The 19,644-nt window shown below is 36.4% G+C and overlaps 2 protein-coding genes, 1 non-coding gene and 1 pseudogene across 3 annotated transcripts; 1 reads left to right on the top strand and 3 right to left on the bottom strand.

Moving 5' to 3' along the window:
• The first annotated feature begins 5,462 nt into the window (after positions 1 to 5,462).
• LOC131179653 (small nucleolar RNA R71) lies at positions 5,463 to 5,569 on the top strand. Its single transcript, XR_009148541.1, has one exon. It is a non-coding gene; the product is annotated as a small nucleolar RNA R71 (small nucleolar RNA).
• A 4,325-nt stretch (positions 5,570 to 9,894) lies between these two features.
• Positions 9,895 to 12,564, bottom strand: LOC110638271 (actin-100). The gene is made up of 4 exons (XM_021788769.2): positions 11,326 to 12,564; positions 10,855 to 11,248; positions 10,180 to 10,793; positions 9,895 to 10,033 (listed from the first exon to the last, which is right to left on the bottom strand). Exons 1-4 carry the CDS (start codon positions 11,380 to 11,382, stop codon positions 9,968 to 9,970), a joined length of 1,131 nt encoding a protein of 376 aa, XP_021644461.2. The 5' UTR covers positions 11,383 to 12,564; the 3' UTR covers positions 9,895 to 9,967.
• A 147-nt stretch (positions 12,565 to 12,711) lies between these two features.
• On the bottom strand, positions 12,712 to 15,461 carry LOC110638272 (uncharacterized). Its single transcript, XM_021788770.2, has 6 exons — positions 14,889 to 15,461; positions 14,662 to 14,769; positions 13,925 to 14,086; positions 13,660 to 13,831; positions 13,220 to 13,293; positions 12,712 to 13,118 (listed from the first exon to the last, which is right to left on the bottom strand). The coding sequence occupies exons 1-6, from the start codon at positions 15,267 to 15,269 to the stop codon at positions 13,038 to 13,040; spliced, it is 978 nt and encodes a 325-aa protein (XP_021644462.2). The 5' UTR covers positions 15,270 to 15,461; the 3' UTR covers positions 12,712 to 13,037.
• Positions 15,462 to 16,340: 879 nt separating this feature from the next.
• LOC131179086 (pollen receptor-like kinase 3) lies at positions 16,341 to 18,660 on the bottom strand (annotated as a pseudogene).
• Between the last annotated feature and the right edge of the window lie 984 nt (positions 18,661 to 19,644).

Raw genomic sequence — 19,644 nt, 5'->3', positions numbered from 1 at the left:
CTGGCCCATTCCGGTGAAGGGAATTTTTATCCCAAAAGGCTGCCCAGCAAACACAAGCGGCGACACAAGCAAGACCCGGTTATGTAATCTGCTGCCCAATTTGACCAAATTGCATAGCACCTAAAAAAAATTGAAACAAATTAGATTTCAAATGATTAAACCTTCATAACATGAATTCTAATTGTCCAACTTGTTGCGTTCATCAAATACTCGCACAAAATAATTTTTCAAAGCACCAATTCACACACCCATATTCAAATAATTTTCTTGTTAAACCAAGATGCTAATATTTGGAAAAAATTTTATCTTGAAATTAACCAAAAGGGCAATGAATCCAGCAATATGAACCAGCAAATATTCAACAAAAGAGAGATGAAAATTATAAGTGAACAAATTAAAAACCTAAAATTTAAAGCTAAAATTTAAAGCTAAATAAAATTTTTATTGCTCATTTGCTTGCAATGCATTGCATCCCATCTGCACAAGGAAATTAGAACAATGTTAAACTCTGAATAGGGAGTATAGAAAAGCTTAAAACAAATATGTAAAAGAAATAAAAAAATCAATGAAAAATTATAAGTTATGTACAAAAATGCTAAGTTTAGGTCTTTAGCTTGACCATACTTACTCAAAATTTCATGGAGAATGAGAAAGATAGCAAGTTGCTATTTTCTCAATTGGCTTACCAGCTGAATAATGCCTCAACCTTTGTCCATTTACCTTGAAATTACCAGATTTTTCACCAAAAATTTCTACAGCACCATGAGGTAAAACTTTCACAATTTTGAATGGACCTGACCACCTTGATTTTAATTTTCCTGGAAAAAATTTTAACCTTGAATTGAATAAGAGAACCAAATCTCCTTCTTTAAAGTCTTTTTTCTTGATATGCTTATCATGCCATTTTTTTGTTCTTTCTTTATAGATCCTAGCATTTTCATAAGCATCAAGTCTCAATTCTTCTAACTCATCAAGTTGCAAAAGTCTTTTATGTCCAGTGACTTGTAAATCAAAATTGATTGCTCTAATGGCCCAATAAGCTTTATGTTCTAATTCTACGGGCAAATGGCATGATTTCCCAAAAACTAACCTATAAGGTGTAGTTCCTATGGGGGTTTTAAATGCTGTTCTATATGCCCAAAGAGTGTCATCTAACTTAAGGGACCAATCTTTTCTGGATTTATTGACAGTTTTCTCCAAGATTTGCTTGATTTCTCTATTTGTGATTTCTACTTGGCCATTTGTTTGAGGGTGATATGGTGTGGCAATCCTATGCTTTACCCCATATTTTCTCATCAATTTTTCAAATTGGTGGTTGCAAAAATGGCTACCACCATCACTAATTATGGCACGTGGGGCACCAAACCTGGTCAAAACAAATTTTTTCAGAAATTTCACCACAACTTTTGCATCATTGGTAGGTGTAGCAATAGCTTCTACCCATTTAGATACATAGTCCACCCCTACCAAGATATATTTATTCCCATAAGAAGATGGAAATGGCCCCATGAAATCAATTCCCCACACATCAAATAATTCAACTTCTAATATGGACTGTTGGGGCATCTCATCTCTTTTGGAAATGTTGCCTACCCTTTGGCACCTATCACACCTGCTTACAAAGTTTCTCACATGTTTAAACATATTAGGCCAATAGAAACCTGATGTCAAGACTTTTTCAACAGTTTTTGAGACACTAAAATGACCACCATATTCAGAGGAATGACAATGGTAAATAACATCATTTATTTCTTCCTCTGGTATACATCTCCTAATTATTCCATCATTACATCTTCTAAACAAAAGAGGTTCTTCCCAAGAATAAAATTTAACATCATGCAAGAATCTTTTCTTTTGCTGCCAAGACAAATCAGGTGGTAAGACACCACAAGACAAGAAATTCACAATATCAGCAAACCATGGAAGTGCAGAATTCAACATATACAACTGCTCATTCATGAAAAATTCATCAATTGGCACAATTTCATCATCTTTATTTTCGTTTTCCATCCTAGAAAGGTGATCACCACCACATTTTCAACACCCTTTTTATCTCTTATTTCCAAATCAAATTCTTGAAGTAATAAAATCCATCTAATCAACCTAGATTTAGCTTCTTTCTTGCTCATTAAATACTTTATTCTTTGCATGATCGGTGAAAACAATTACCTTTGAGTAGACCAAATAATAAATAAATTTATTGAGTGCAAATAATAACGCAAGGAAATACTTTTCAATTGTGTCGTAATTTACTAGAGCTTCATCAAGGGTTCGCTTGCATAGTAAATGGCATAAGGTTTTCTATCTTTTACTGGCCAAGGCTCCAACAAAGAAACTCGCTTGCATCACACATGATTTCGAATGGCAAAGTCCAATCTGGGGGTTGCATGATAGGAGCTGTTGTTAATGCCGTCTTTAACCTGCAAAAAGCAACCATACAATCTTGATTAAAATCAAATTTAACATCATGATTCAAAAGATTTGTTAAGGGTTTAGCAAGTTTAGAAAAATCCTGAATAAATCGCCGGTAAAACCCAGCATGTCCAAGGAAACTTCGCACTCCTTTGACAGTGGTTGGAGGGGGCATTTTTTCAATAATTTCTATTTTAGCTCTATCCACTTCAATTCCCCTATTTGAGATTAAATGCCCTAAAACGATCCCCTCTTGGACCATAAAGTGGCATTTCTCCCAATTCAACACCAAATCATTATCAGCACACCTCTGCAAAATTTTAGACAAATTAGTCAAGCATGAATCAAAATTAGTGCCATATACTGAAAAGTCATCCATGAAGACCTCCATAATTTCTTCAATAAAATCAGAAAAAATGGCCATCATGCACCTTTGAAATGTGCCAGGCGCATTACACAATCCGAATGGCATCCTTCGATAGGCAAAGGTGCCATAGGGACAGGTAAAGGTAGTTTTTTCTTGGTCATCAGGATGTATTGGAATTTGAAAGAAACCAGAATATCCATCTAAGTAACAAAAGAATGAATGCTTGGCTAATCTCTCTAACATTTGATCCATAAAAGGAAGGGGAAAATGGTCTTTTCTTGTAGCATTGTTTAACTTCCTATAGTCTATGCACATTCTCCAACCTGTAACAGTTCTAGTGGGTATCAATTCATTATTCTCATTTTTAACAACTGTCACCCCACCTTTCTTTGGTACAACATGCACAGGACTAACCCACTCACTGTCAGAAATGGGGTAAATAATTCCAGCAGCTAGTAATTTTAGGATTTCCTTTTTCACAACATCCTTCATTGTAGGATTCAATCTTCTTTGGTGTTCAATGGAAGGTTTACTATTTGGCTCAAGAAAAATCCTATGCATACAAACTGTTGGACTAATTCCCTTTATATCATCAATTGCATAACCCAAAACTCTTCTATATTTTCTCAAAACTCTCAACAATTTGTCAATCTCAATATCAGTCAAACATGCATTAATTATAACAGGATATGTTTCATTGGGTCCAAGAAAAGCATACCTGAGGTTGGAAGGAAGAGGTTTAAGATCTACCTTTGGGGCATCCTCTACCTTTAATGATGGTGGTTTGATCTCCAAATTTTGCACTCCTTCAAGTTGAAAAATTGTGGCTTCAGGATGTGGTGGAGAGCTTTCCAAGTATTGCGCAAAAATAGCCATGTTGTGATTATCATCATCAATGCTCCCACCATGGACTAAGCAATTTTCAAGTGGGTCTTGTGGATAGCTTTTTCTGAAATGCTCTTGAACAATCTCTTCAATAATGTCTACCCGCAAACAAGACTCAACTTCTTCATGTTTCCTTTTCATGGCAGGATTGATGTTGAATATCATTTGATCATCTCCCACTCTAAGTGTCAATTGCTCACCCTTTACATCAATTAATGCACCAGCTGTTGCCAAGAAGGGTCTTCCCAATAAGATAGGAACTTTTGTGTCTTCTTCCATATCTAAAATGACAAAATCTACCGGAATGTAAAATTTCCCAACCTTGATAGGCACATTTTCAAGAATGCCTTCTGGATACTTAATTGAACGGTCAGCCAATGAAAGATACATGTTTGTGGGCTTCAACTCTCCCATATTCAACTTCTCATATATTGAAAGAGGCATTAGGCTGACGCTAGCTCCAAGGTCACATAAAGCATTTGCCACACAATTATCACCAATATGACAAGGGATGGAAAACACACCCGGATCTTTGAGTTTGGGAGGTAACTTTTTCTGAATTATAGCACTGCATTGCTCTCCCAAGTTGATGGTGTCATAATCTTCTAGCCTTCTCTTGTTGGAAAGAATCTCCTTCAAAAACTTGGCATAACTTGGCATTTGGGATAGTGCCTCAGTGAATGGCACATTGATATACAACTTCTTTAGCACTTCAAGGAATTTGCCAAATTGTTTGTCTAGTTTATGCTTGATGAATCTTTGAGGGTAGGGAAGGGTGGGTTTGTAAGGTTCAGGTGGGATGTATGGTTTCTCTCCTTCATCTTGCTCACTTTTGCTTTCTTCTTCTTTTTCATTTTTCTTGCTCTCAATTGAATTTTCTTCTTTTGTGCTCTCTTTTTCTTCTCTCTTATTTTCACTCTCTTGACCAACTTTTTTACCACTTCTCAAGGTTACAACCTTACATTGTTCATGAGGGTTTTGTGGTTGGCTAGGTAGTTTCCCATAGGAATTGCTTCCTGATGAGCTTGCTTGTTGCGCCAATCGAGTCTCCAACATGCGGTTGTGGACTTGTAATTGATCCATGGTTTGTCTCATGTGTTGCATTTCTTCCTCCAATTTGCTATTCATCTTACTTTGTTCAGCAAAAAATTTCTCCATCATGCTTTCCAAGGTTGGTTTCGGTTCATGAGGTGGAAGGGATTGTTGTGCTCTTGCTTGATATCCCGGTTGTGGCTGCCTTGTGGGCTGAAATTGAGGCTGAAATTGAGGCCTATTTTGCTGCATAAACTGCTGGTTATGAGCATAATTTGAGCTTTGGCCTTGTTGAGCAAAAGTTGCTTGTGGTCTCCATGTTGAGTTGTTCACATTAGAGTAAGCATTTCCCATAGGTTTCTGTTGATAACCTCCTGCATAAGCAGCTTGTTCTTGCAAATAATCATCACCATAAGAAGAGTAATCAACTCCACAACTTTGAGTTCCATCTGTGAAGGCAACTTGTTGCATAGTTGTAGGAGTTGAGGTTGTTGCCTTTGTGCAAAAATCACTAAGAAGCTGAGTCAACTGATCAAATCTTGCATTCATGTAGCTAACTGAGTCAAGTTCATAAATCCCAGCCTTCTTTGGCTCAAGTGCTCTAGGATTTCCCCACAAATGGGTATTATGAGCAATCTTCTCTAATAGATCATAGCATTCTTCACTTGTCATTCTCATGAAATCTCCTCCTGCTTGTGAATCAATTGTGTTTCTTATGGCTGGAGTAACTCTGGTGTAGAAATTCTGAACAATCATCCATTTGGGTATTTCATGATGAGGACATTGCCTTTCAAGCTCCTTAAATCTCATCCAAGATTCATACAAAGTTTCATCATCCCTTGGTTTAAAAGCTACCATCAAATTCCTCAAATGAGTAGTTTTCCCAGGTGGGAAAAATTGAGATAGAAAAGCTTGAGATAGCTGCTCCCAAGTAGCTATAATAGCTTGTGGAAGTGAATCATACCACTCCAATGCTGAATCCCGAAGAGAGAATGGAAATAAGGTGAGTCGAATAACTTCATCAGAAACTCCAGGTTGTCTTTGTGTGCCACATATCATCAAAAATTTCTTCAAATGAGAATGAGGATTTTCAAGTGGGCTACCTCCAAATTGTGAATTCTGAACCATTTGAATAAGACCAGTTTTTAATTCAAATTGATTAGCTCCAATAATAGGTGCATTATCTCTCACATCAGTACATCTAGGAAAAGCATAATCTAACATGGATCTTCTTTGAGGATCATTTTGATTAACAACAGCATTTTGCCCGTTTTGCTCGTTTCCTCCATTATCTCCTCCAATAGCTCTATTTTGATTCTCCATATTTTCTATTGTCTCCTCTTGCTCAAATATTTGTTGTTCTTCTTTTCTCGCTTCTTTTCTTCTTTTGTATTCCTTTTGTTGGCTCGTAATTTTTCAATTTCGAGATTGAACAACAATTCGATGTCACTTGTGCTTTTCGATCGTCTCATAAACAAGAAAAGTACCTGAAAAACACAAGGAACAATAGTGAAAATAAAAGAAAATAAAAATTCTAATTAGCTTAAAACAATTAAAATCCAATTTAAAAACAAACAATTCCCCGGCAACGGCGCCAAAAACTTGATACGGTGTGTCCGCAAGTGCACGGGTCACAGTAGTATAGTTTTAAAAAAATGATATCGATCCCACAGGGAATTGTGCTTAAATTGGAAATAAAAGTATAAGCAAATTAGAATGACAAAAATTAAAAGATATTAAAAATAAAATCTAAAAATTAAAATTAAGACAAAAATTAAAGATGTAAAATGAAATTTGGAATTAAAATTGGTATTTGAGGAATTAAAACTAGATCAATCAATTAACTAAAATTAATAAAACTAGATTACCCAAAAATTAATTTGAAATATCTATTTATGAAATTGAGAGGAATTAAATCTAAATTCAATAAAAATAAAAATAAAGTGATTATAGAAATTGGATTTAAATTGGATTTAAATTTAAATTGCTATTTATGAGGTTTGGAGGATTTATATCTAATTTCAATGAAAAATAAATTGATTCTAGAGATTGGATTTTTTTAATATTGTTTGCATGTGATTTTTCCCTAATTTAGCCAAACACATGAGAATTGCACTTTTGACTGAAATCAATTCTTAAATTTTGAAACCTTTTTCAAGCATCTCAAAATTGGTTTTCATTAAATCAAACCCTGTTTTCACGGTATTTCAAATCTAACAAAAACCCAATTAATGCTCTAATTGATTTTTGGAAAGTTCCCCTTAATCTTCTTAGCTTATTTCTAACACCAAGAAAATAAAGTTTATTGCAAGATTATCCATCCCCAATATTCACTTTTCAGTCCATCTATTAAGGATTAAAACTTAACTTAATGAGGGCCCATTCATCAAGCAAGGAAATAAGCACACAAGCAATAAATCAAAATATAACAATCTTCATTTAAATGGCTAAATCAGTTCAAAACCACAAAACAAATCAATATTTACAAACCCATCTCTAGAATCTCAATAAACTACTCACAAATCATTGTTTAAACATAAACCCAAATGAAGAAATGAAGAAATAATGGAAATGTAAGCTTAAAGGGGTAGAAAAACCCAGCAAATCTGCAGCAGGATCTCTGCAGAAAAGTGCAGAAACTTGATCCTTGCTGCTGCTGGAAGAAGATGCAGAAAATGCAGAAAATGCTCCTCTTTCTCTCTTTCTCACTTTTACCGAAAATGACTCCCTTGCTCTCTATATGGAAAGAAAGTGATAAAATGGGTCTTTATATAGGCTAAGGGACTGTTCTAGAATGGGTAAAAGGGGGAAGGATCCAGAAAAGGGGAGGTAAATAGTCGAGTAACTGAAATGCCACGTCAACAATTTTTCCAAGAAAGCGACATAGTAAGTCGGTTGTGTGTCGCGGGTTGTGTCGTTCTCGGTGTGAATATCGACGATCGACACAACCTTCGACATAAGCTAATTTGGTTGTCCGCAGTTGTGTCGCTCTACCATTTTTAACTCAACTTCAAAATCTTTGCATTTCGACTTTAATCTCCTCCAAATGGCTATTCTGATCAAAATTCATCAAATTTCTCCAGATTTAACCTACAAAGCAAATAAATTCAAAAATTAAACTAAGAAACGTGAAAATTGTAAAATTGACTAAATATATACTAATATCTATAATAATGGCTATGAACAAGGGTAAATTATGTGCAAAAATTACTCCTAAATGATGATCTAAAATGCATGCATCACTTTTTCAAATAGTGTTCGATCATAGCGTGATCAATCCCATCTAGGAGGTCTCGATGCGTTGAGTTCAACAATGGTCTCGAATCGCTGATCTGACAGTCGAATTACGGGAAATCTGATTGGAAAGCTTGAAAAAGACCCATTTTCTCTCTCCTCATTTTGCATGAATCTGTTGATTGTCATCAATGAGGTTAATCGAAAAAACTTCCCCAAGCGGTGGGGAGTCGATTGGGACCAGTGGCGCCACTAGACATCAGCCGGAACGGCTGAATTTTGGATGGAGAAATTCTCTCTCTCTCTCTCTCTCTCTCTCTCTCTCTCTCTCTCTCTCTACCGCATGTTGCCATGAGCCACCGCTGTCTGGTGGTCGACCAGGTGTGGAGGAATCTGTCGGTGACTCACTGGCACTGCTGCTAGTTGGTCGGAAGGGAAAACGAGAGAGAGAAAATGAGGGAAAGAGTGAGGTCGAGGATAGGGGTGTGTAAATGGTCGGTTCGGTTCCGAACCCATAAAACTGAAAACCAAAAATCAAAAATTTTGAAAATCGAACCAAACCGATTACTAAGAGGCAAACGATCTAAACCAAACCGATAAATATTGATTCGGTTTAATTTTAAATCGATCAAACCGAATTTTATAAGATTTGATATTTTCAACATTAAATCTTATTAACAAAAATATAAAAAAAAACTTAGAAATTAGAACTAAAAAATCTTAGGGTTTCCTTGATATATATATATATATATAATTTTGGTTCAGTTGGATTTTTTTATTTTTTATGAAAATAATTGAATCAAACTAATTAACTGAAATTATCAAAATTTATAAACCGGACTGAACCGATTGAATTTTAAAACCGAACAAATTGAACCAAATTGACTCGGTTCAATTCGATTTTTCGGTTCAGACCGAAATACGCTCACCCTTAATCAGGGAGAGAGAAAGGGGGGGTCTGTTACAGTTTTGAGTTTTTTTTTAACTTTTAATTACACTTTCAGTCCCCTGAATTTTTTGGGTATATTTAAATGAGTCCTAAAATACAAATATATATACAATTAAATAATCAAGAAAATATAATAATAATAATAATAATAATAATAATAATAATAATAATAATAATAATAAAATTAATAACAATTAGTCAAATCTTATAACTAAGGTTAAAAATAATATATTTTGTTAATTAATTTAACATTAATATTTTAAACTAATCATTTAAATTAAAATTAGATTATTAAATAATTTATAAAATATGTTTAAAAATAATATTAAATAAATATATATAAATAAAAGTATTACAAAAAATTATAATTTAGTTAGATAATATTAAAATAATATTTAAATATTATATAAAAATATAAAATTTATATTTTAAAATTTAGGTTATTACACTCAACATCTACAAAAAAAAAAAATTAAAATCAAATACATAATCCACCTAAGAAAAAGGAGGAAAGACCCGCTTTTTGATAGAGCAGGAGGAGCCGCCTTACCCTAAGGGCAGAGAACGCCGCACATTGGCAGAAGACAAAGAACTAAACTCTAGAGAAAAAACGAAACATAAAAACTAGAGAAAAAAAAAAAAAGCATCAAACTGAGAGAGGGATCCATTTGTCTGTCACTCTATCACCTATTTAAAGGCTTTTATTTCTCCTTTTTTTTTTTTCATCATATGAGAAAGAGTTGAATTTAATATTTGAAATACAGCATACATGCAGTTACCATTGGACGACACCCACCGCTGTTTTTATTGAAAGGCTTTTAAATGGAACGAGATGCATTGTTCCAAAAAGAAAAAAGAAAAATTGCAATTTCACTAGTAATATAAGTAGTATTGGAAGCTCGTACCCATCAATAAAGTATTTTATGAAAATTTTATAGGTAGAATTTAATTATATAACTTTGTAATATATTCACGAAAAAATAACAATGTTAAGATTTCTTATGCATTCTGATAATTGAAAAAATGAAAAACAGAGATAAAGATAGATTATTATGTTTTTTCTGAAAAGAAAAGTAGAAGACGATGTTTTAGAAGCACTTCATGTGCACAATGGAAGATCCGGACTCCATGTATTCTGCCTTTGTTACCCACATCTGCATCAAAACCCATCGTCAACGGTTTATACTTCCAATCATAAAACAACAAATTAAACTTTATAAATAAATTATTTTGACAAGAGAATAAGAACCCTGGAGAAAATCTTTTGCTTTTCTATTCATGAAGTTCCTTAATGCTGCACCTGCTGAAATGTGCTTAAAGAAGCCAAAATAGAGCCACCAATCCACACACTATACTTCCTCTCTGGTGGAGCAACCACTCTTACCCTCACTCCAGGAGATGCCAATGAGCTAACCTCCTTAGCCAGTCGATCAGCCAGGCCAGGTATTACTGTAGTTCCCCCACTAAGCACCACATTGCTAAACATCTCTCTCCTGATGTCCATATCACACCTTCTGATTGACCTCACCACAATCTCATGCACACCCCCTGACTCCATTCCCAACCTGCTTGGATTAAAGAGAACTTCTGGGCACCTGAACCGTGCAGCTCCTACAGTTATGACTTGCCCATCCGGCAATTCATATTGCTTGTCTAGCTCTGAACACTTTATCGATGTAGCGAGCTCTTTATCAAAATCCATTGCCACATATGAAATTCGTTCTTTTATGTCCCTGACGATTTCTTTCTGTGCAGACGTGGTAAAATTATGGCCCTCTTCTGCTAGGATCCTGGTGAGATACTCCGTGAGGTCCTTTCCTGCCAAATCAAGCCTATGGATGGCATGTGGAAGCGCATACCCTTCATAAATAGGAACTACATGTGTAACTCCTTCTCCAGAGTCCATAACAATACCTGCGTATTATATTCTTGTCATGTACTGATTTAAGGAGATATATTCTATAAATTATTTTACCTGTAGACCGGCCGCTGGCATATAGAGATAACACAGCCTGCATAGCTATATACGTGGCTGGGATTTCAAAGGCTTCAAACATGATCTCGACCATCTTTTCTCTGTTAATTTTGGGATTGAGTGGAGCTTCAGTTAAAAGAACAGGATGTTCTTCTATGGTTACCCTGAGCTCCCTGTCAAAGGTATGCTTCCAGATTCTCTCTATTTCTTCCCAGTCTCGGACAATTCCATGATGGATAGGATGGCTTAATTCAAGAACTCCCCGCCTTGCGTCTGCTTCATCTCCGAAGTACATATCCTTCTGTCCAATACCGATCATGGCATGCTTGTTTCGAGGCCGGCCTATTACGTTGGGAAATACCACACAAGGAGCATCATCACCAGCAAAACCAGCCTGCATTAGAGAATATTAATAATTTTAAACTAAAAAAAAATGGCATTGGAGTGAATAAAATGACTTGATTCACTGACCTTTACAGAGCCGGATCCACCGTCGCAAACAATTGGCCGGTCTTCAAGAAAATCCATCGCCTGTGCTTTGGAAAGTTGTCTTTTTTTTTATTTTTTAATTTGATAAGCTTTGCTTTGGAAAGTTGGTCAGGAAGGTTGAGAAGGAAGAGTTACGAGATGTGAATATATTAAGAAGAGGAACGTTCTGAAAACTTTTACGTGAATCTTAGAATCAACACTCTTACGTTTGCTTTCAGACAATGTAAAGGCATATATATAGGACCAAATTGAAAGGGAACTTGCAATTCAACGTTCCCTTTGTCCCATCTGCAAGATAATTTGCATGACTGATACGCACTCCATTTCTTATTTTATAGGCCAAGGATAGATTGTGGCTACAGCACAGAATATGTAGCGGCAGAGAAGAAGGCTCATAAATTAGATCCGTTGCCCTGTTGGGAAGAAAAAAATGACACAAAAATCATATATTTTATTTAAGTTCATGATAGATCAAATTTAAACAATAGCTACCCAATAATGAATATTCGCAATTTGCATCCCCCACTTACTGCTCCTTAGGGTGCATTCAATTCGAACTCGGTTTTATTATTATTATACTGAAACAAAATATACGCTTGATAATACATCTTCAATCAGATTAATACATAAAATTAACCATCCTGCATAATAAAAAAATTATCTTTAGAAGGGAGGCTGATTATTTGACAGATAATTCACCAAAGCATATAGTTATCCAATAATGAATATTCGCAATTTGCATCCTCCACTTACTGCTCCTTAGGGTGCATTCAATTCGAACTCGGTTTTATTATTATTATACTGAAACAAAATATACGCTTGATAATACATCTTCAATCAGATTAATCCATAAAATTAACCATCCTGCATAATAAAAAAATTATCTTTAGAAGGGAGGCTGATTATTTGACAGATAATTCACCAAAGCATATAGTTATCCAATAATGAATATTCGCAATTTGCATCCCCCACTTACTGCTCCTTAGGGTGCATTCAATTCGAACTCGGTTTTATTATTATTATACTGAAACAAAATATACGCTTGATAATACATCTTCAATCAGATTAATCCATAAAATTAATCATCCTGTATAATAAACAGCAGAATATCTCTTATTTTTTTCCAAATTATCATTAGAAGGGAGGCTGATTATTTGACAGATAATTCACCAAAGCATATGTAATCAGTAATCCTCTATCAACGCAACTCTACATTGCTTGGTTGTGAGGTGAATAACTGAACACCCCAACAGATGAGGCAGCTGGATCTCCGATTGCAAACTGCTAACTCAATCATAATATCCGTAAAGCAGTCAGTCGAACTAAACACCATAATATTTAAAAGATTGCTTATTTGTAGAGCCAATGTAAATGAAAATTCGATATATCAATTTCACTGTCATTCAACCATAATTGCTTCCTAATTAATTCCATGCAAATTAAATGCAAATATTCTTTCGTACTAAGCTTATTCTCACTTATAACCTCGTAGATGAAAGGATAGAACCATCAGTGGGAAAAAGACAATTTGCCAAATGGTATCATCTTTGGCAGTGGAGCACTTGAGAGTAGAATTTTATCTGAAATCAGGCTTCAAAAATTTGAAAGCATTTGCAGCATCAGGAAAAGTAATACAACTTAAAGGCATCTCCTCCAGTTTTGATACCTCCTCGGAAACAACAAGAGCAAAGAATTCAACCCTTTAAAACTCCCTTCACAAACCCTTGCAAAGAATTCCCCATTCCAGCACCAACAGCTTCAGCCAAATACATTGCCTGCAATATGGTCACCATCTATGGTTATGGTGTCTTACAAAAAGCTGTAATTGATAAAATAACTCAAACCTAAAACAGCAATGAAGACTGAGTGAGACTACCTCTTGAATTGTCTTCTTGAAATCAAAAGCATCTTTCACTCGATAATCCAAGAATGCCCATGTATCACGAAAATCTGTAAAAAAATGAAGTTGATAGATGAGACATTATTATTCATAATTACCTCTATATAAAAGAGGATAACCTCAACCAAATAATTGCCTATGGCACAGAGGAATAATGCAGCGGCCCTTCAAGGGAAACCAACAATAAAGAGGTAAGTAATAATCTTCTCTTTTCTTTGGTACACTTACAATTCTTCAATTAAGGGGAAAAATCTAACTGAAACTCCACAATGGGACAGACGAGGAAGGAAACAATTACACAATGTCACGAACAATCAAAATAAAATTAGACACCCCCTTCACATGTCAATTAAAAGGAGAAAAGTGACTTTTGTTTCAATCAATGCTAATAACAGATAAAAGTTAAGAAAATAAACCTGGGGAACTATCAGTCAGCATGTAAATCTCAGTTGTTGAGTATATCCCTCCCAGGACAGTGCGCTTTACATACCAATTGATATCAGATCCCTCGTCACCAGCAGCATGCCAGATCTCATCAAGCAGTATTGCACGCTGCTTAAAACTAGTTGGAACATTTGCTGGGTGTGCCTGTGAAGAAAGGCATACATTATAGGTGTTGAGAACTTCAACTTTAAAATTGTAGTTTAGCAATTTATCAAGAAAGGGTACAAAGAATAGCACCTGGATGCTCAGAGCTTGGGGCCATTTAGAAATGTAGGGAGCTTGCATTTCTAGTCGGATCCTAACAAGCTTCGAGATGCGTTCACTAGGTACCAAATTTTGTAACTCCTCCCCAGAGTCAATTCGATCAATAAGCTTTTGTAAGCACTCATCCATAAAAAACTGAAGCAAGAAAAAAATAATAGAAGTCATTCATCACACTCTTGATACATGTACAGTATGGGCATTCAGATGCTGAACCATTACAACTGAGCATGAGCAAAAAGAAAGTTCAAATGCATGGCACAAAAACTTTGCATAAGATGACCAAAAGAAAAAGGATACAGCATTTTTCTTCTCTCTGACTCTGATTCAACGAGACAGCACAAGGAACATCTAACAGAGACAAACATATCTTAGATTAGAGACCAATTAACCATAACAGATGCCGACACATAAAGCTCACAAAGGCCATTCCCCTATTTTGTTTTTTTCCAAAAACGATTACATTGTAGATCATCATGATTCTTGATGAGACGATTCTTGGGCTATCATTCGAGTGGCTATACAAGAACAGAAAAGGCCATCCAAGAACACAGTAAGTATCAACGCAATAGCATATCAGAACTACCAATAACGATCAAGTTCAAAAGAATAAATGCAACTTAAAATAACATCCGAAATCCTTATTCTGAAGATAAGAAAGTGGCAGGAAGATAAAGGAGAAGCCAGCATCACAATAAGGGGGAAAACCATACCTCGACTAGTGCGGCTTCCTTTCGAGGAAAAGATCCAATGATAGCAGGGGAGACACCAGCGTCCCTTGCACCAGCAATCATGGCTTCTTCACTCCATCCCAACCTTATCTGAAACAGTCAATTGAGACCTCTTTACAATTACCTCTTTAACACACACTATTAAATATTAATCAAATTAAACAAATCAAAGAAACAAAACCAGAAATGGAATTTTAAGCGGTGCATACCACGTGGCGAAAGGAAGCCTGAAGAACGCGAGCTTGCTCATCTTGGTACTCAACTCTCGGAATCCGCCTCTCCTGCTGGCGATGGTGGTGGTGACCGTATCGGGCATCGTCAGCCGTAAATGATGTTGACCCACTTGAAGACGAAGACGTTGAAGATGATGACAAGTTTGAGTCTGATTGGTTAGGTGTGGCCTCCACATTCAGACATCGGATTTGATTTTGATTATTAGGGTTTTGATTGGAGATTGATTGAGGATTCACTGAGGTGCAAAAGCGAAAACCGGTACCGATTGTTTGGAGATTAAGGAATCTGAGACGGGCGACGCTACTCTTACCCACGGTAGCACCGGAGAGTAGCCGCTTAGCCGCCGTTCTATACATCTTTACCGTAACTCAGCTTGCAGAAGGGAGCGAGAAGGAAAGAGACCGGCAGTCCTATTACTTTGGCTGAAGAAGATCAAAACAGTTTTCTGGGTTCGACGTAGCTGTACTTGTATCATTCCACGTGTCATTAGTTAAGCCATAGCCCACGCAAAATGAGGACAGCTGGACAGGAAAGGAGAGGAGAGGGGAGGGGAGGGAGGGGAGGGGAGGGGAATTTAAACGGAGAAGGGAAGTGAGGGGTTTGGTATTAGACCGGGCCATGGGCCGATTTTAATCTGGTTTCGAAATGAAATCACTGACTCTGTCGATTTTGATTTATAATGGTTCTGATTTGAGCCGGTTTTAATTTAATCCATTGTAAAAAAAATTAAAGGGATTCAATATAATTTTTTTGAAGAAAAAATTTATGAATCTAGCCGATTTCAATTTAGAATTATCAATTGAACCAATTGGTTTCAAACCGATTCACGGATTGAAACTGTTAATTCAATCTAGTTCTGAATTTAACTCAGACCGCTTTCAATGTGGTTCTCAATTCAAACCGACCATGACCTCCATTTTATATGTTTGGATGAAGAAAAGGAAAAAGGTTTTAATTTATAATAAAAATTTATTTTAAATGAAAAATATAAAATTGTTAGAGCTTATAGTCGTTAATATATTTTTAACTGTACACAGTTATTTTTTATATGAACTTTTAGTATTAATTGATTAATCTACGTATATAATAATATTTAATTATTTAAAAATGATTTCCAACATAACTAATAATCCAAAGATCCAATCCCTTAATTGATTTATGCACTGAAAATTTTAACATAATACAATGTGAAACTAATATGGAACTATTCAAACATTGTGTAAAAATATTATTTTGCAGGAATTAATATGCAGTTTGAAATATGAACTTTACATGGTAAGAAATAAAAGGAAAAAAGAAAAAAGTATATAGACAAAACAGAAAATTTTCAGAATTCTTAATTAAAAAGAAAAAGTATCCATTATGGGGGAGACTATAATTAATAATTGCCCTCCTAATTAAACCATCCATCCCAGGGTGACTCGATCTGTAAGAAGAAGTGTATCGATCTTAAATCTTAATGTACAATTTTTGGGAGATGTTGTTCATCTTCAAAGCCACAACCAAGATTTGTCTTACAAATTCTGTTGATGTTTTTCTCAAGAAATTATGGTAAGCAAATCAAGGGTAGGCCTACCTTTCCTCAACTCAACATCTTTCTCTTGAGCTATTGTCATCCACGTTTGATTTGTAAATGAAGGAATGGACTTGGAAGCTCACAACCTTTCTTTCTTTGCCTAACAAATTAAGCAACTTGCAAATTAACCTATATGTGTATGATCAAATTCCTCAAACCTGTATTTCTTCTATCCTCCTAATTGCTTCACTCATATTTATCCGTTGCGCTGTATTACTTTCAGCGCAAGTAGCTCCAATACGAAGCAATTGCACCATCTGCTGAACTGAATCCGAACTGCTATTGTTTGATATCTCAGGATCGATTAATTCTTTCTCTTTCCCTTCCGAGCTTGCTTGGTGGGTCCATTGCACAACATCTGTCCCTCCCTTACCATTGCTAAGATACTGAGAAGGGAATTTTCCAGTGACCACTTCAAGAATGATGATTCCGAGACAATACACATCTGACTTGGGAGAAACCTGACGGTTTACTATATATTCTGGTGATTTATAAGCAAACATTACCTGTGCAGAATGACTGGGATTGATTAGTGGATCCAAGGCATAGTCACCCAGAAGTGGCTCGTAAGTTTCATTTAAAAGAACATTGCTGGACTTGAGATTTCCATGGGGAAGGTTATAGTTTGCATACTCCGAATGCAGAAAACTTAATCCACTTGCAATTCCCTTGATTATCTTTAGACGGGTTGCCCAAGTGAGTTCAGTATGGCAAAATCCACGATCGCCTGAAACAAGAGAAACATTAATTTAATTAAGATTCAATCACAAAACAATAAATTGTATGGAAAATTCTTGCGAATGGTATTGTCAAAACTAGTAAAATGGCATACCATGCAATAAATACAACAAGCTTCCTTTAGGCATGAACTCTGACACCATAAGCTTCTCCTCCTTCATGAAATGGTACGCCAATGGAGTCAAAATGTTTTTGTGCCTTATCCTCCCAAACCGCCTCATTTCAGCATCAAACGAATCTCTTCCCAACATATTCATCTCCTTCATCCTTTTTACTACTACTGACAATCCATTTGTCAACATGGCCTTATAAGCAGACCCCAACCCGCCATTTCCAAGGACTTCGGCTGCCGCCTTCATCAAATCCTGCAAACCAAAACTACCCTTTTCTTCGTTTAGCATTATCAGATCACCCGTACCATGCTTTCCGTGATGGCTGGATCCCCTTCGGCTAGACCCACTTCCTCTTCGACTATTCTCTGACCACGGCCTCTTGCTTGAGCCGTGTCCCCGCACGGACAGCACTACCTCATCAAGGTTCTCTTTCTCTAACATGCTAAAGTTATCGTCCTTATGCGTCCTGCTTGAAGGACACATGGCAAAGAAAATGAGAATTACTATCAATGCTAACATCATCACCCCAAACAGTGATGTGGAATTAGAATTCGATATAGAGGCTCTTCCTGGTACAACCATTGCTGGAGGGCTTGAAGAGCAATCTTTGTCGAGTGGTTTTCCACAGAGTCCATCATTTTCAGCAAATGAAGAGGCACTGAATGTGGAAAAGCTCGGAGGAATTTCTCCTTCGAGTTTGTTGTGTGAGAGGTCCAGGGAGGTTAGTAGTAGCTTGGGTTGTTTCAATGGAGGGATTGGTCCAGAGAATTGGTTCCCTTCGAGGTGCAATTCCTTGAGATGCGGTAGTTCCATCACTGACCAGGTATTTTTCCAGTGAATTTATTATTAGAGAGCCAAATTTTCTTTAAAGATGACATAGGGACGAAGAAATCATTTGGTATTTCACCAGAAAACTCATTGTGGGATAATAAGAGTGATTTTAATGCACCAAGTTTATTGAACTCAGGGATTGGACCTGAGAATGAGTTGTTAGCAAAACTGATGGTTCTAAGGCCAGGAAGCTGTTGCAATGCTTCGATATCAATTGTTCCTGAGAGACTCAAGTCTGAAAGATGAAGGCCTGTGACGAAACCATCAAAGCAAATGGCACCAACCCATCCATTTATACAAGGGCTGGATCCTGAAACCCAATTACCCAAGGTAACAGCCCGAGTTAGGGAGTTCTTAAATTTGAGAAGAGCCTCGTTTTCTGGTAAGGAAAATGCGAGGTTGCCGAGAGAGAGTGTGAGGAGGAGAAGGAGAACAAGAAGGCGAACAACGCTCATCTCCAAGCCGGAAATGGGTGCAGCTCCGGGTAGAAACGAGCCGCTGTCAGAGAGATATTAATGTTCTCCCAAGTTTTTTTTTTTTTTTTGAGTAGATTTGTTTCCTTTTGTTTAATTTTTAGATTAAGAGGCGTTTCATCTTGGTTTCCGTGTGCATGTGTAGCTTTGAGAGGCAGAATTGGTGATGGAGCTGCCAAGTTTACCTGAGATTCTAAGAATAGATTTAGAGGAGAGACAGTAGAGAGAGGGTGAGAGAGTTTATGGGATTCACAGACAAGGGAGAGGTGTCCAGCTACTGTTGACCCTGTCAATGAATTCAAGATCTTTTCTAATTATAATTTTAAACTCTAAAAATAATGTGCAATTCTGACTACATTCTTGGGCAAAGCCATGTCAATCTCCCTAAACTCATTATTGATTATATATTTATCCACAACTCTCAAACTCCTAATACGGTGAGACAGTTGATGAGCGCTGCAACATTATTGGTACGGAGAATACTTCAATGGATAGTGGAGGACATCATGATTTGAGTGATGCAAGCGATGTGCTCCGTCTAGTCGTGGAAATACAAGGCTCAGTAAAGTTAACTTTCTGCCGCATTGTCACTGGCTTTCCAGGAATAGAAAAAAGATTTATTTTGCATTGCACTATTTTCTGGATAGAATTGCCATGGTGGAGGAAAGAGTGTCAGCAGGGATCCACTGTGTCTTTCACGCTTTTTAGGGGGAAAAATGAAAAGAAAGATCATCAAAAGATGCGGCGATCATCAACCTTCTTTACTGATACATGTGCTGAAGCTGTTGAATATGACACTGCAGCATCATCTCCATTTGGACAAGGATATTTGCTGACATGCAGTCCCCTTGATCAACCATCTTAAACTTGAAAGGTTGAGATTAAAACTCAACTCAACTCAACTAAGCCTTTATTCCAAAAATTTGGGATTGACTATATGGATTCGCTTTCTCCACTCTGAACGATTTTGGGTTAAATCCTCAGAAATGTGTAATGCTTC

This window comes from Hevea brasiliensis, chromosome 4 (genome assembly GCF_030052815.1).
Source record: "Hevea brasiliensis isolate MT/VB/25A 57/8 chromosome 4, ASM3005281v1, whole genome shotgun sequence".
NCBI lineage: Eukaryota > Viridiplantae > Streptophyta > Magnoliopsida > Malpighiales > Euphorbiaceae > Hevea > Hevea brasiliensis.
This window is presented reverse-complemented; position numbering and strand designations above follow the sequence as displayed.

What these genes read in the sequence shown, in the direction of transcription:
- LOC110638272 (XM_021788770.2), bottom strand. Translation starts at nt 15,269, where the DNA reads ATGTATAGAACGGCGGCTAAGCGGCTACTCTCCGGTGCTACCGTGGGT. An exon ending in AGGAAGCCGCACTAGTCGAG is followed by an intron (nt 14,087 to 14,661) that starts GTATGGTTTTCC and finishes TTCTTGCTTCAG; the next exon opens with TTTTTTATGGATGAGTGCTT. An exon ending in GCTGACTGATAGTTCCCCAG is followed by an intron (nt 13,294 to 13,659) that starts GTTTATTTTCTT and finishes ATTTTTTTACAG; the next exon opens with ATTTTCGTGATACATGGGCA.
- LOC110638271 (XM_021788769.2), bottom strand. Translation starts at nt 11,382, where the DNA reads ATGGATTTTCTTGAAGACCGGCCAATTGTTTGCGACGGTGGATCCGGC. An exon ending in TGCCAGCGGCCGGTCTACAG is followed by an intron (nt 10,794 to 10,854) that starts GTAAAATAATTT and finishes TATAATACGCAG; the next exon opens with GTATTGTTATGGACTCTGGA. An exon ending in CTTTAAGCACATTTCAGCAG is followed by an intron (nt 10,034 to 10,179) that starts GTGCAGCATTAA and finishes GTTTTGATGCAG; the next exon opens with ATGTGGGTAACAAAGGCAGA.